Source organism: Protopterus annectens, chromosome 4.part0 (genome assembly GCF_019279795.1).
Source record: "Protopterus annectens isolate FY-2018-M chromosome 4.part0, PAN1.0, whole genome shotgun sequence".
NCBI lineage: Eukaryota > Metazoa > Chordata > Ceratodontiformes > Protopteridae > Protopterus > Protopterus annectens.
The window spans coordinates 581,340,287-581,355,727 of record NC_056733.1 but is presented as its reverse complement, the minus strand read 5'-3'; the positions used below and the strand labels follow the sequence as shown (position 1 = coordinate 581,355,727).

Sequence of the window (15,441 nt, the reverse complement as noted above, 5' to 3'; positions counted from 1 at the left end):
GGTACTTTTTCAGCATCAAACCGACGTTCAAGGTTGTCCAAGCGTATAAGCAAGCAGACGAGACGCGAAATAACAGACTCAAAGTTAGTTTTGTCTCCGCCTGAGACATTGGAAGGTGGTAACAAGTTAGAATCGCTGCAGTCCTTTAAAATCACTGGAGTGTTCTCATATGGTGTACCAATATCTTCAGACTCTACTCCAGAAGCCATGACAAACTGTTGAAAAACACACAAGTAAATGAACTAGTTCACACAAAATAACTGGGTAGAGCAGAAGAAGGCACACAATATTAAGTTAAGCGCTTTTCGTTTGTCAATCCACAAACTTCATCAGACAATACAAAGTAGTTCAAACACATTTAAATACATACAAGTACAATCAATTAACCTATCAGCAAGAAGATAGATCAGTAAAAACTCTATGTTACCACCCACTCATTATAGATATAAATCAGAATAAAATTCATATAACAACTAAATCACTGTGTAGCAAAACTAGCCTCATTAAACTAGTATAAAATAAGTTAAAAGTTATATTTAATTTAATTTGTTTAAACTTAACGTGTTATACTTTTAAGCTTTAAAATACTACTTAAAACACAGCCTTCATTTAAACCAGGCAAGTTGTAAGCATTCAACCTGATTTGCCATCAATGTAATATTGTGTGCCTTCTTCTGCTCTACCCTATTATGGAATTGTGTTTGTTTGATGCATAGTGACTCCATACTCGTCAGGTAGGCTCTGTAGGCCAGAGCAGACATAGAGTGGGATCCTCTAGTTGTACGTGGTGTGATAAGGGCTTGTATCAATTGTTAGTTGGATGTAGAGAAGTTCCAGGTCATTAGCCTGTCTAATGATTCTGTAGGTTACACTTTGTTGAATGAATACAGAGATGCCCCGACCTTTTGTTCCCTTATGCAGTGTGGTGGACTGAATGCATGACAAGCAATGATGCCTTACACCAATAGAGTGCGCTCTGTGCACTTGAACCAGATTTCCCCGACAATGCATATATCAGTGTATTCCAGGGTAAGGTGTCCCTGTCCAGGGAGTGGAGTTTTCTGTTAGGGCTTCTAGAGTTGAGTAGCAAAACCTTTATGTTCGTATTCTGTTTTGTTGTGTTAGATGTTTTTGGAGACTGACATTGCCTAAAAAGGGAGTGAACATGGTTTTGGCCAATATATGAAAGCCTTGAGGAAAGAGGTGCAGGCCATCTCTGGTGAAGCAATTTGGACTGTCATCTGTTTCTTCCCAGGCTGATATAAGACACCCTTTGAATGACACCAGAAACTAAACCAGTAGTTGAAATCTATAATAATTTGTTTGTATTGTGGCATCATTCTCTGTGAGGGTAAAATGCTCCTCAAGGATAGATTCATTCCCGCCTCTTATACATATTCTGAGAGCTCTACCATGCCTGTCTTAATGAAGTCATAGAGGTGCATCTCAATGTCATTTATTCCCACATGTACTATGACTGTGTCATATGTGTACTTTTGTGCAAGGACTTGAATGAATGTGTGATGAGAAGAATCCTGACTCCTGGTAGGCTACTGACTGCAACCCTCTCCTTGAGCAACTGGTAAGTTGAGTATCACTGTGTTTCACAACGAAAGATCCTCTGACTTAGATTTTGGATGATGTTGAGGTTTGCCTTGCAGGTTTTTGAGCTCAGACACTATGAGTCTTACATGCATGATTCATTATAGATGCTGCCTGAGATGAATGTTTGTGAGGTTGCTGAGGGTACTTGTTTCTTGGGCTATATTTAAGAGCTATGTTTGGTATGCAATGACAGAGATGGGTGTGGTGTTGTGAGTGTGCTACCGACATACTGATTGCTAAGTAATGTGGTCTTATGTGAGATCTTTGCCAATAGTCATTATATAACTCAATACTTGATTTGCTTCAGTATCTCTGCCTGTGGGAATATGAGCAAGCTAGGCAAGTAGACTGTGACAAGTACTTTCTGTCTTTGCTTTGTGGGTAATGGTGGCTGGCTGCAGTCCAGATGATGCTTGTCTGTTCACATTCAGGAAGATGTAGACACTTAGTGACATTAACTAGCATGTACCTCGATAAAAGCTAATACTGCAACCGAGAAACTGTTTGTTTACTTTGAAGGCTCTTTTACTTAAAATGGTAAAAACTTCCTGTACCAGTAGCATGCATATATGTTTGTTTTGTCAGAGGTAATCAACAGTGAACCATGCTTAGTAACAGTACCTTCTCATCCAAGGAGTATTCGGACTAAGTGTGGTGATGCTTAGTAACTGTTATTGAATTGCACAGCATATTCACAGCAAGACCAGCAAATGGGATTGCTTTACGCATGTGTTTGTGGTGGTGTAGGTCCACATTGATTTCTTATTAATGATTGTTTTCTTTTTGGTTGTATCTTTCAGGCCTGTACTTGCTGCCTTCTTCTCTGATAATCTGCTGCGATCATTCTTAGTCCACATTATGTTTATCCCAGCTTTAGTGTCACATCTGTTTACTATTGCACCTGAGGTGAGTTTACTGTTTCAGCAGGATAAAAAAAACATCACTGTATCTTATAATAAGTGGCTTATCATTGGTTCCTGATTGAATAACTTGTGGTGATCTTCACAAGGCTGACTGCTGTGATATATTGTATAATGTGTTGGAGTTAACTTCACAGGTTGACATCAGGCAACTGACCTGACTTGCAAACATCTGTATGTCCCCAGCACACCTCTGTGCTGTTCCACACTGTAGATGTGTATACCAAACATATACCCCCACCCTTCCAGTCAGAAAGGCAAACAAGAATATTGATTTAACTTTACTCAAGGTCTGTGTAAAGCTCTCTCCAGTCCTTTCAGTCTTCTCTGCCTGCAGCTTCATTTTCCACTTCTACCCCAGTTAAAATAAAAAGAGTTCCCTATAATTATAAAGACAAGGAATTTTCAGATCAGATTCTGACAGTGTGGGGCTTGATTATGCTTATTATGTTCCCTCTCCCATTGGATATGAATCTGAGGCAAATTCTATATTATTTTCTGATTTCCTTAATGAGGAAATTTCCTTTGGAAACATGGTTTCCAAAGTGATTTTTTTTCAAATTAGAGGGTAAAAAAGTTTCTGACTGCTTGGAATGGAATTGAGATGTTGAATATGGGTATCCCCTAAGGTTCTTGCTATACCACCAGCTCTGTGGGCTCTGAAAAATGCCTTTTCTGCATCTTTACTGTCTACAGACTCTTAGCCTTTAACCCGTAAGAAACCTGACAGGTTTTACAGGGTTCATGATATGCATAAGTACCTTTGTAAAAATCCTTCTGCTGACACTGCTATCCTTTCCTTGGATGCTAATGAAGGTACTAGAACCTTTCCCCTCTTCTAACTAAATCCCCAGTTATAGGAACAGCAGAGCACTTGATGGGTTTGGCAAAAAGTATATATATTTGTGACCTTTTGCAGCTATTAATTGCCAAACCCACATGTCCAAGTTCCATTTATCTACTTTAATGAGTATGGGATAAAGTTTAGCTAGTCTCCCCAACTCTGACTTGCCAACTCTGACTTGAAGTTGTTATGCATGTGCTTAATTCCTCTTTTTGGATAGCTAAACACACAGTAGAATGTGTGTAAATGCTGTCTCCAGAGCAGCTACTACTGGAACTGTTATAGGAGGCCTGTTTGGATAAAATTATAGTCCATCCTTGGGAATGTAAGCTGACAAGGATTTAATTTTTGATGATGCTTCTTTTGAAGTTTTCAAAAAAGAAAGAGATGAGACTGGACTCCCTCTTCGAAGTCTTAGTGACTATCTGTCAGAGAGTCATGACCAGCTATTCTTAGCTACAGTTCCTAAATTTAAATGGAACTTTCATTCAATTCCAAGCCCATCTTTTGTAAACCTTTCAAACCTGGTCAGCAACGGCTCAAAACAAAGTGGCAAGGAGACTTCAAAAGAAACTGAGTCCTAGGAAGCCAACTCCGAAAAAAAAAATTCTTACTATCCTTGCTTCTTACTTCCTCCAGTCTTTACTGGGTCTATCATCAGAAGATTGCAAGGAATGTTTCTTTGCCTTCATAGCAATCCGTTATCGCAGGCTGTTGGGAACAAATTGTTATAGAAAAAGACTACAGATTCAGTGGGCATCTTTTAACATTCCATCAACCATTCCCCTTCTACAGCTTGGTCAGTCAGCTGTACAAGGATCCTGTTGCTTTGGCTAGAGAAAGTGAAGTACCCATTGGAGGCACTTCCTCTGTTTTCATGTTTTTTCACTGAAAAATTGCTCGTGTCATGCCTCTTTAGTAGACAATTTCCATATAGGGATAGGCACACCCTGTGCCTTTTGTGCTCAAGTCTGAGACATAACATCAGGGACTGCTCAGTTTGTCAGTCTTTTTTCCCAAAAAATATTGAGAAGTCATATATCTTCTTTAAAAATGTACTAAGAGAGCAAATGATTAAAGGCTATAGCTTGAGCCACTATGTCTTTCTGCCTTAGACTTCCCTTCCCAGCCCAACAGAAACATCAAAAAGCAGAAGGAAGATACCTTGCCCAGCTCTGACTTGGGGAAAGATGACATCTGTGTTGAGGTTAAGCCAACAGAAAGTTCAACCACTGGGCCAGTTCCCTCTTTTGCAACCTTGTTGGCTGACACTGAACAGTATACTAGCACATCCCATCCTACAAGTCAGGTAGTCACTAAGATCTTAAAGAGGGAGTCCAGACTCGTCATTTCAGAGGGACTGGATGGTGTTTCTTAAATACGAATACAGGAGGACATCACTGGCCCTTTGTTGGAGATAATTCTGAGTTTAGGTTAATCTCTTATGATTTCTTTGGAAAACCCTAAGAAGAAAATTAAACATCTTTCCTCCCCTGTTAGACCTGTTACCAGAGATCCTCAACAGGAATGGTAGGATTTTTCTCAGGGACTTTTCAAAGCCCTCATGGCCTTAAAGTAACCATAGTTTTTTTTTTGTTCTCACACCACCTGCCCCTCAGAAGAGAAAAAAAGAATACTTCCTCTAAGGAACATTATTCTTCTGAGCTCTTTGTCTTCTCAGCTGCACTCCCCTTTGGGAAATAAGTCTGAACCAGATGATACTTTGTCGTCTGATTCTTCCCAAGTGGAGCTGTCTTTTTGGAACACAGTGCAGAAGATGAATTAACATTTTAATTGGGAGTAAAAGCAGCTGTCTGAATTTCAGAGATAACTTTAGTCTTTTATATATGGAAGCCCTCAGACCTTCTGCTGTCTCTTCTGTACAAGAAGATTTGGAAGACGCCTTTCTTTCAGCTTCTGTTGCTCCAAAGACTTAACCACCTCCTCCAAAAAAGGCTGTTTCGTATTACAAGGACCTTGACAGTTACAAGTACCTATATAAAAATCAGGTTTAAGATCTACAATTGTCTTCCCTGATTCAGACAAACCATCTCAACTTTTTTCATCAACTAATGCCCTACCAAATGACAGTGACAGTAGATCTATGAATAAATATGGGAAATAAGTGTATATGTTAGCTACTTTAGTTTCTCATGTTGTTAACTACCAGACACTAGAGCAGTTACCATATATCTGGTTTTGATGCCATGATCAAACGTGTTCCTAACCTTTTGGACAGTGACTCCAAAATACTCTAAATAATGTGATTTCTTCTGCCTCTTAAGTTCTACAACATTCAATTGAGTGTGCATATGTTTCTTCCAGGGCTGCTTTCACTGGATCTCTGTTGAGAAGGTACTTCTCGCTTAGAGTTCTGTCACTGCCAGATAATACCAAAACAAAGTGTATACATGCTCCTTTGGATAAAGACTACCTTTTTGGCCCACCTTCTGCTTAGAGTTTTAAAATAATGGAAGAAAGGAGTAAAATTATGCAGAGATTTAAACAACTTTTTTTGTTCAAAACTTCTACAGAAATTAACCCTTCACAAAGGGACCTTTCTACCACAAAAATTGTAGTCAGCAGAAAGGCAAATCATCCAAGAAGAAATACGAAGACAAGCCTAAATCTGATTTCAAGGGAGCAAAAGATCCCTTTTCAGATGGACATTCCAGCTTCTGACTACACCTCATCCTTCTCTTTCCCCAATTGTCTGTTCTTCTTACAATCTTTCAAACAAACTTTCCCTGTTCAGCTTTTAATTCCACAGGTGCCTGAGAACCAACACCTGGTTTCCCCAATCATTGCAGACCTTCTAGACCAGGGTGTAATAGAATGTGTTCCTCCTCATCAAAAAGGAATGAGTTTCTTTTTCCAGGTTTCCTTTTGTTCCTAAGAAAATGAGGTGCTTGGCAACCCACCCTGGGTCTTTCTTTACAGATTACCTTTTTGAACATTCAAAAATTCATAATGTTAACACTCAAAAGTCTTCTTTTTTTGATTTTTCAAAAAGTTTTTTTTTGGTTACTTTTGACATTAAGGATGTGTACCTGCACATCTCCATTCATCCTTTTTACAGTAAATGTTTAAAATTCTCTGTCTTGAGATTAATTTCCTAGCTTACTGCATTGCCTTTTGGGCTTTCTACTGCTGATAGTTTTCCCAATGTGTACAGCCTGTCATAGCCTTTTGCATTCACCAGGGTATCCATATATTCCCTTATCTGGACAACTGTCTGATTCAGACCTCTTCCCTTCATAAAATTCTTAAAGATGCTGCAGTAGCCACACCCACCATTCCCCTACATCTGTATATAGTTAGTTTTTGGGATATAAACTTATTTGCTACTGTTTAAATGTTTTAGAGGTTCAGGACAATAATATTTTTCTCTCTGTATGGCAAGAAACTCCTGAAAATGTCTTCACTCTTTCTGCTGATTTCCCTCCTCTAGGCTGTACAGTAAGCAGTCAAAGTGAAGATGTGGGAGGGAGACAGAGCTTTGTGAAGCTGACTGATTGTTGTATCCTAGGTGGGATACAACCCATATAGCCAAAAGGCTACTGCAGCAGTGAGGAATTTGAACACCTACTGTTATGGTAAGTGCAACGTACGTAAATGTATTAACCTGTAATATCCTCCTGCAGCTTCATGGTAATGTTACCATCATCAACCCCCCTTTTTTCCATATTCTTCATTGGGTTGGGATGTCATGTCAACTGTTGTCATCTCTCTCTCTCTTCAATGTCACTCTCCTGCCTTCTTCAACACTCATGCCTGACTGTGGCAAGTCTCCTCTTACACAATCCATACACTTCTTTGCTGTACACCCTAGTTTCCTCTTGCTTTCTTCCTGTCTGTCCTAAATCTTCTTCATCAGGTTGTCTTCTTTTCTGCACATGTGCCTGAGCCACAATACTCTGTTTTCTTTGACCCTCTATGTAATTAGAGCTACTTTGGCTTCTGCACTGATATCCTCATTTCTTCATCTGTCTCACAGTGTGCACCCTACCACCCATCTCAGGCACTTATCTTCATTGCAACTGTCTTCCTCAACTATTCTGCATTTACTGACCAAATTTCTGTATCATACAGTAATACTGATCGCTCCACTGTTTTGTACACCTTAATTTTCAGCTTCTTTGGCATTCTTCTGTCATACGCTATCCCTGCCACTCTGTGCAAGTTGGCTGCAGCCCCTCTGATTCTGGCTTTCACCTCTTCATTCAGACTTCCCTTCTCCTCAGCCACCTGTCCCAGATACTTGAAGCTGTTAACCTGTTCCACAATTTTTCCTTCTGATTTCCCTCAATTTGCTGGCATTACAATTGTCTTATCTGTACTCAGTTTTATCCCATATGCTTCAGTGCTGCATTCCATTCTCCTATCCTTTGCTGAAGTTCTTTCTCAGAGTCTGCCTGTAATGCCACATTGTCTGCATACAACAACTTTGTTGATCCTGTCCCCTCCGATCTCTTTGCTAATGTAATCCATCACCAGTATGAACAGCCGTGGGCTCAGGGCTGACCCCTATGCACACCCACTCCAATTGGGAACCCCTCTGTGAGACTGAACACTGTTGTTTCTTGAGTCACTGGGTCCTCATACATAGCCTGTACTAATTCTACCAATGTTTCTGGGACCTGAACCACCACAGGACTGCCCAAATTAGCTTTGTTGCCTTCTCCAACTCTGGGAATGCGCAGTTGGACTCTTTCCTCATCTTCAGCTTCTTCTGAAATTATCTGTCTCACTGCAGACTTGAGGTCAGTTGTACTGCATCCTGATCTGAATCTGAACTGCTCATTTCCCATCTTACTTCCTACTGCTCTGCGCATTTATTTATCAGTCACCCTTTCCAGAACTTTCATGCAGTGCGATAGGAGTTTGATAACTATACACTGCCCATAGTTGTGAGTGGAATGTCCCCTTTGTTATTGAACATTGGCACTAGAATGGTTATTTTCCAGTCATCTGGGATGCACCTTTATCTCAGTGCTGCTGTGAGTACCATCAGGTGCCATTTCTCCCCTGTTTCACCCAACATCTTGATAATATCTGCCGTGACCTCATCTTAGTCTGCTGCTTCCCCTTATTTTATTTTCCTTAGCACTCTTCTTGCTTCTTCTGTGGTGGGCTCCTCCTTTTTTTCATCATAGGCTGTGTCTGGTGCAGTTCAGCTTCTGTATTTTTTTTTTCATTCAGAAGCTGCTAAAATTACTTTTTCCTTCTGCCTTTGATGTTTTGTGGACTGGTGAGCAGGTCATTGTTGGCATCCCTTGTAAAGGATGTCAGACTACCTTCTTTATCTTTCTGTCTTGTCTTGCAACCTGATATAGTTTTTGTGCCATCAACTGAGTCACTTTCTAGAAGCTGGTATATTGCCTTGTTCTTTACTATTGCAAGTCTTCTCTTAAGCTCTTTGTTAGCCAGCCAGTATTCCTTCGTAGCCTGGCCCTTCCTTTCTGTCTCCCACTCTTTCCTGCAGTCCTTCTTTCTTTTGATGACTTCCTGGACTTCTGCTTTCCACCACCAGCTTCTCATATGTACCATATTTTCATACCTGCTCAATCACATATCTGTTCTGCAGTCCTCACACCTGCTGTTTTGAGGCCCTGCCATTCTTCTTCAATTCCACCTGTTTCCTCCTCCTATTCTTGAGATGCTAGAGCCCTGAGTAATTCCTTGAACTGTTGTGCTTTCTCTGCAGTCAACTTCCAGGTCTTCAGCTTGGCCCTGTTCTCCTTAGAGCCTTCTCTGACTACTGCTTGCAGGTGATTGTGGCAATCAGTGGTTTATAGTGTAGGCTGACTGTTTCACTGGGAAAGATTTTGCAGTCGCTGATTTTACCCTAATGTCCTTCCCTTCCTAGGAGGATGTTTACCTGAGTAGGATATTGGCCACTCTTTTATCTGATCTTGTGACACTCCCTCTTGCTGAATCATGTGTTGGTTACTATCAAGCTGTTTGCCAGACAGAAATCCAGAATGGCTTCTCCTTTATTCCTGTTACCCAATCAATGTGGACCCAGGCAGTCCTCCTATCCTGTTCTTTCTGTCCTGATGTGTGCAGTCAGTTCACAGATTATCATCACTAGTTCATGTTGTCCTGCTTTTTCAAGTAGGTCCTGCAACTGCTGTCCGAATGCACTCTTTTCCTCACTATCACAACTTTGCTGTGAGGCATAGGCTGAGATTGAGTACTGCCCTATCATTACACTGGAGTCTGTTTGCCATTAATCTGTCACTAATTTTGATGACATCTCTTACTGTCATCTCTAGCCTCAATTCCCACATAATTTCTAGCCTGACCTACTACTGCGTAGTAGACTGTGAATCCCAAGGCAATTGGCTTGGTTTGCACTGCCCTTCCATCTTGTCTCCTGGATACATAGGATTTCCAGCCACCTCCTTACCATTGTATCATCCACTTCAAAGCTCCATCCTGTCAGTGAACCAAGAGTAAGTGTAGCAATTCGTAGTTCATGTTTGGCAGGGTGAATGGTTTTATGTCCATCTTTCGCTCAACAGAGCTGTTCCAGTTTATCCAAGCAAGATAACTGTACACCAGCCAGCCATTAACTTGTTAACCTAGAAATGCTGGCTTTATGGCAGGAACACACTGGCCAACAGGGGAACATAACACCCCTCTCACTGTTAGCATCTGTCCCTGAAGTAGGTCAGATCATGAACCCACTTATCACCAGCAAACACCCATGCCCTTTTAACGATATTAGTCGACATGACCAAATCACCTAGAGACATATTTTACACTGGTGAGTGGCTACCCCTACCACAGTGCACAGTCTGTTTTCCATGTTCTCCTGTCTTGAGTGTACTGCACACCACAGTAGATACTCAGTGGTTGGTCTGTATAACTCTTCCTCCTATAGGGCACAATCTGAAGTCTGTGCTGCTGGCCATATCTTCAGTCCTGGGTGAGTTTAAGATGGAAACACTCAGCATATTTTTGGAAGGTGGGAAAAACCCCATAGAAACCCATGGAGAACACGCAAACTCCATACAGGCATTGGGCAGAGGTCAGGATCGAACCTTGTGCATGGGAGTTGAAGACCTTAACCTTTATAGCAACTGGATGTTCTTTGTGTTTCACTGTTGCAGTCATTACATTTGGGTAATCTGCTGGCAGGTTGCCATCAGTCGGCCTGAATTCCAAAGTCTTGGGCCCTGCATCGGTTGCTGTCTCTTCTTCCATGACGTCAGGTCGTCAGGGGTATAAAACATGCAGCGAACAACATTTTCTTTAGTCTTTCTTGCTGCGCGGTGCCTGAAGCAGAAGCATTTTGCAAGTGCTGGTCGGCCGACTACTGAAATATTCGAGTTGAGTTTCAGAACCGAAGTCTTCACTAAAGCTAAGTACCCCCTTGTGGAAACTTTTTTTTCTTGCTTTTTACCGATGTCAGAAAAAGTTAATAATTGTATTACTTGTGGGAAGCAAATACCTCATAAGGATTTCCATTTATACTGTATTCCTTGCCTAGGCCCTGATCAGAGCGTGCCTGGCTGTCGGTTTTGTGCTAGATTTAACCAATGCACTATTAAGCGTCAGTATATTTTTGCATCAAAGTATTTTGAAAACAGATTTAACTACCCAGAAATGTCGTATAGTAATCCAACTACACATTGTACATAAAAACACAAAGAAAAGGACAGAGAAAGGCAGTCGAGATCCAAAACTGACGACGAAGCTTCTCCTAAGCCAGTCGCCGGTTCGCCAGTACTCGGTGTAACGCTTTTGCAGCCCCTGATACCTGCTACCTTCGAGTCGCAGGCCTCTAGCGACACCCATGTGGAGTCAGGCATGCTGCAAGGTACTCAAGTTATTGGACCGACGGGTGTATCTCCCTCGGATGGGTACGGAGCCGCTGAGCAGGCACCGGCTTCTGAGGGTGTATTCAGACCTCAACATTTGTATATCAAACCGACAACAGCTGAAAGACCAAAAACAAAAGCAACTTCTAAAACTAAAAAAAGACACATGAGCCACGTGCACAGGCCTCTATGCCTAAAAAACAGATGATCAAAATGGCTGAAGACCTTATTACCTTGATCAGGGGTACCCATCCCCCTCCAGATAAGAGGCCTAGGCAAGACGCTGATTATGAATCTTCAGATCAGGTTTCTATTTCTTCTGATTCCTCTTCTGATCAAGAATTATCTATTCCTCCCTATGAGGATTCTAATGCTGAGGAGTCTATTCCATCTGCATCTCCTCCTGAGGATTATTCATTTGGAGAAACCTTGTCTACTTTGAGGGAGCATTTTCGCTGGGAGAGTCAAGACTTCTCAGAATCAAAAAAGAGGCTCGGGGATTTCCTTCTTCTCCCTCAACACAGGCCTTTAGCCATTCCCTCTGTCTTAGACATTGTGGATGATGTGTTTTCGTAGTCAACTTGACCCCTGACTCCTTACCTCAGGCTCCCAGTAAGCCTGACAGATATTACAGGGTCCCTGACTCACATAAATTTTTATTTAGAAACCCTGCTGCGGATCCTGAAACTATTTCACATGGTCCAAAGGGAGTTAACTCAACAGCAAAAAGTCCTACCACCTCTGACAGAGATTCAAGGGTACAGGAAGATGGGGAAAAAAGGTTTATACATCTGCAACCTTGGCAATCAGGGCCTTAAACTGGCAATTTCATATGCTTAAGTACCGACAACATGTTATGGGATTGCTGAAACAGAAAATTATGTTGATTTCAGAATGTGCAGAACATAAAGAATTGCTGGAATTATTGCATGCAGCTGAACAAGTTGGAAAGCATACTTTGCAATGTGGCTTTGATTCCTTAGAGGCCTCCTGCAGGGCCGCAGTTACTGGATCTGTGATTAGGAGGCTTGCCTGGTTAAGGAACAAAATTTTCCTGATCATGTTAAAGCTAAATTGCTAGATGCACCTTTATGGCATGAGTCTCTGTTTGGTATTATGGCAGATGAGGTTTTAAAGAAAATGGAAGACAAAGCCAAGTCTATGCAAACTGTTAAAGACTTCTTACAAGTGCAGCCACCAAGATTCAGTAGACACTGGCCTACAAAAAATTGGTCCTTTCCAGTGTCAGAACTCAAAGGGGCAAATCCAGATGGCCGAAGGGTTCCAGATACCACGCGCAAGATTCCTACAGGTCAAAGCAATGGGGCACTTCCACCTCCAAATCTATAGGAGATAAAGCGGAAACCTACAGAAAACAATCCCAATGACTTCCCTCTGCCTACACAAATCACTTATCTTTTGGCAGCACCCATAGGGGGAAATGTAGCACTTTTTGCTCAGAATTTGCAGTTAATAACCCAGGACAAGTGGGTACTAAACATCGTCTCACAGGATACAGATTCCATTTCCACACTCTGCCAATGGCAGATGGTTGGCCAGATCTGCCAAAAAATCAATGGGTAGAGGCACAGAAACAGGTTACGTCCCTCATGACTATGGGGGCCATTCAGACAGTACCAGAACAGGAAAAAGGACAAGGTTTTTACTCGACTGTTCTTGCTACCCAGAAAGGGCAAAGCCTGGAGGCCAGTACTGGATTTATCAATTTTGTACACATACCTGGACATTCCAAAATTCAAAATGCTGACTTTGCAGCAGCTTCTGCCCAAGCTGGTAACTTTAGACCTAAAAGAGGCATACCTGCATGTCCCAATAAGACAGTCATGCAGAAGATACCTCAGATTCAAGACTGGCTTAATGCATTACCAATTCTCTGCATTGCCCTTTGCCTTATCTACTGCGCCCAGGGTCTTTACAAAGTGCATGGCACCAGTAATTGCATTTTGCAGACAAAAAAGTATACAAATATATCCTTACCTAGACGACTGACTCATTCAAGCAGAGAACAAGGACACTCTTCTTTGACACCTGGTGTTTGTGAAAAGGCTTCTAACATGCCTAGGACACACGATAAATGAAAAGAAATCGCAACTGGTACCCTCTAAAAAGATAACATTCCTGGGTGCAAGCTTGAATACAAGCCAGACGAGCAAAGGCAACTGACTACTTACTTCAAACTGATGGCAACAAAAACCCAGTCTTCAAGACAAATTCTGCAGGCTCTGGGCTTCATGGCATCCTGCATCCTACTGATTCCATATGCAAGACTGCACATGAGGAAACTTCAATGGTACCTAAAAAGTTTATGAAGTCAACATTCGCACAGTCTGGAAACAATGATTCCTCTCATTCCCTGCCTTCAACAGGAGTTTCTATGGTGGGCAAAGGCATGTCACCAAAACTTGGGACGGCCCTTCACTCTACCCCCTGCCAGCCAAACCTTAACAGACGCATCAGGTTATGCCTGGGAGGCCCACATGGCAGGAAGATGCATTCAGGGCATATGGGCACCAAAACAAATGCATCTACATATCAACCAGAAAGAGATGCTAGCTGTTCAAAATTCCCTAACAGCCTTCAAGGACTTACTTCATCCAGGGCAACTACTGATGAAGACGGACAACACCGCAATCATGTGGTATATAAACAAGCAAGGGGGCACACACTCATACCCCCTTTGCAGATTAGCCATGGCACTGTGGGACACAGCTTTGACCTACCAAATACATCTTCAAGCTCAATTCCTGCCAGGAAAACAAAACACTCTGGCAGACGATTTAAGCAGACCCTTATGGATTCACACGAGTGGAAACTAAATCCGCAAGTCTTCAGCATGATAACAGAGAAATGGGGGAGCCCAGACATAGATCTATTTGCCTCCCCTCAAAATTTTCAATTAAAAAGATTCTGCACAAGGACTTACCATAGACAAGCATGGAAAGTGGACGCCCTATCCTTCAGTTGGAAAAACCTATCAGTTTACGCCTTTCCCCCTCTGCCTCTTCTCCCCCAAGGTCCTCCTAAAAGTCAGACAAGAGAAACCAAAGATGATACTAATTGCCCCGGACTGGCCCTGCCAATACTGGTACCCAATCCTAAGGACCTTGCCTCAAAGACCACAACTACTCTCCCAGCAAAACAGTCAGATCCTGCACAATCAACTACAGACCCTGAACCTGGCAGCATGGCTGATCATGTAGTCATACAAACAACACCTCTCAGTAAAGCTGTGATGAATGTCATTTTGGAAGCCAGAAGGCCTAGTACTAGAAAATCTTATGCTGACAAATGGAAGAGATTCTGTGCTTGGAATCAAGCACAAGGAACTGATACAGCAGAACCAAATATTCCTCAGATATTGCAATACTTAATTGAGATGCTTGACAAAGGCCTGTCTTTCTCATCAGTTAAAAGCCATGCCTCTGCCATTTCGGCTCATTACAATACAGAGCCACCAATCTTTTCTCATCATTTACTAAAGCAGTATCTTAGAGGAGCCAAAAATTTAAAGCCTCCTAGAAGATCACCATTGCCTGCATCGGACCTCAATTATGTTTTGGAAAAGCTCACCCTGCCTCCATTTGAACCAGCTGCTACTGTTGATGTAAAGTTCTTATCATGGAAAACAGCTCTGCTACTACCAATTACTTCAGCAAGAAGAGTTTCAGAGCTACAGGCCTTCATGGCTGTAGAGCCTTTTATCATATTTTACCCAGACAAGATGTCTCTGAAGACAAATCCTACTTTTATACCTAAGGTGGTTTCCAGTGTGGCTCTTAACCAAACAATTCATCTGCGAACCTTTTATCCAAATCCGCAGAACAAGGGAGAGAAAATTCTGCATTCCTTGGACGTACACACATAGCTAAGATTCTTCTTGAGCAGGACTAAAGCTCTAAGAAAAACTGATCAATTACTAGTAACATGCTGCAGGATCAGAAGGCAAGGCTATTTCAAAACAGACAATTTCAAAGTGGATAAGCCACTGCATCCATTTCTGCTATTTACACCATGGTAAACCTGTGCCCAAGGGCATTAGGTCTCTTTCCACCAGAGCTGCAGCTACTTCAGCAGCCTTTCTCAGGGGAGTACCAACCAAAGACATTCTAGAGGCTGCTACTTGGGAGTTCTGTTCACACCTTTACAAAGCATTATAATTTGTCTGTCTACTCCAAATCCAGGGCAGGCTTTGCCACTGCAGTTCTGCAGGGCCTTATAGCCG

General features: G+C 41.9%; 1 protein-coding gene across 2 annotated transcripts in view; it reads left to right on the top strand.

Annotated features, from left to right (window-relative positions):
- The window catches only part of UBE3B (ubiquitin protein ligase E3B), a 2,006,489-nt gene that overhangs the window by 466,054 nt on the left and 1,524,994 nt on the right, over positions 1-15,441 (top strand). For both annotated transcript variants that reach the window (XM_044068510.1, XM_044068511.1), the window contains exon 10: positions 2,406-2,511. In XM_044068510.1, the coding sequence (XP_043924445.1) occupies positions 2,406-2,511 (106 nt within the window). The remainder of the gene's footprint in view (positions 1-2,405; positions 2,512-15,441) is intronic.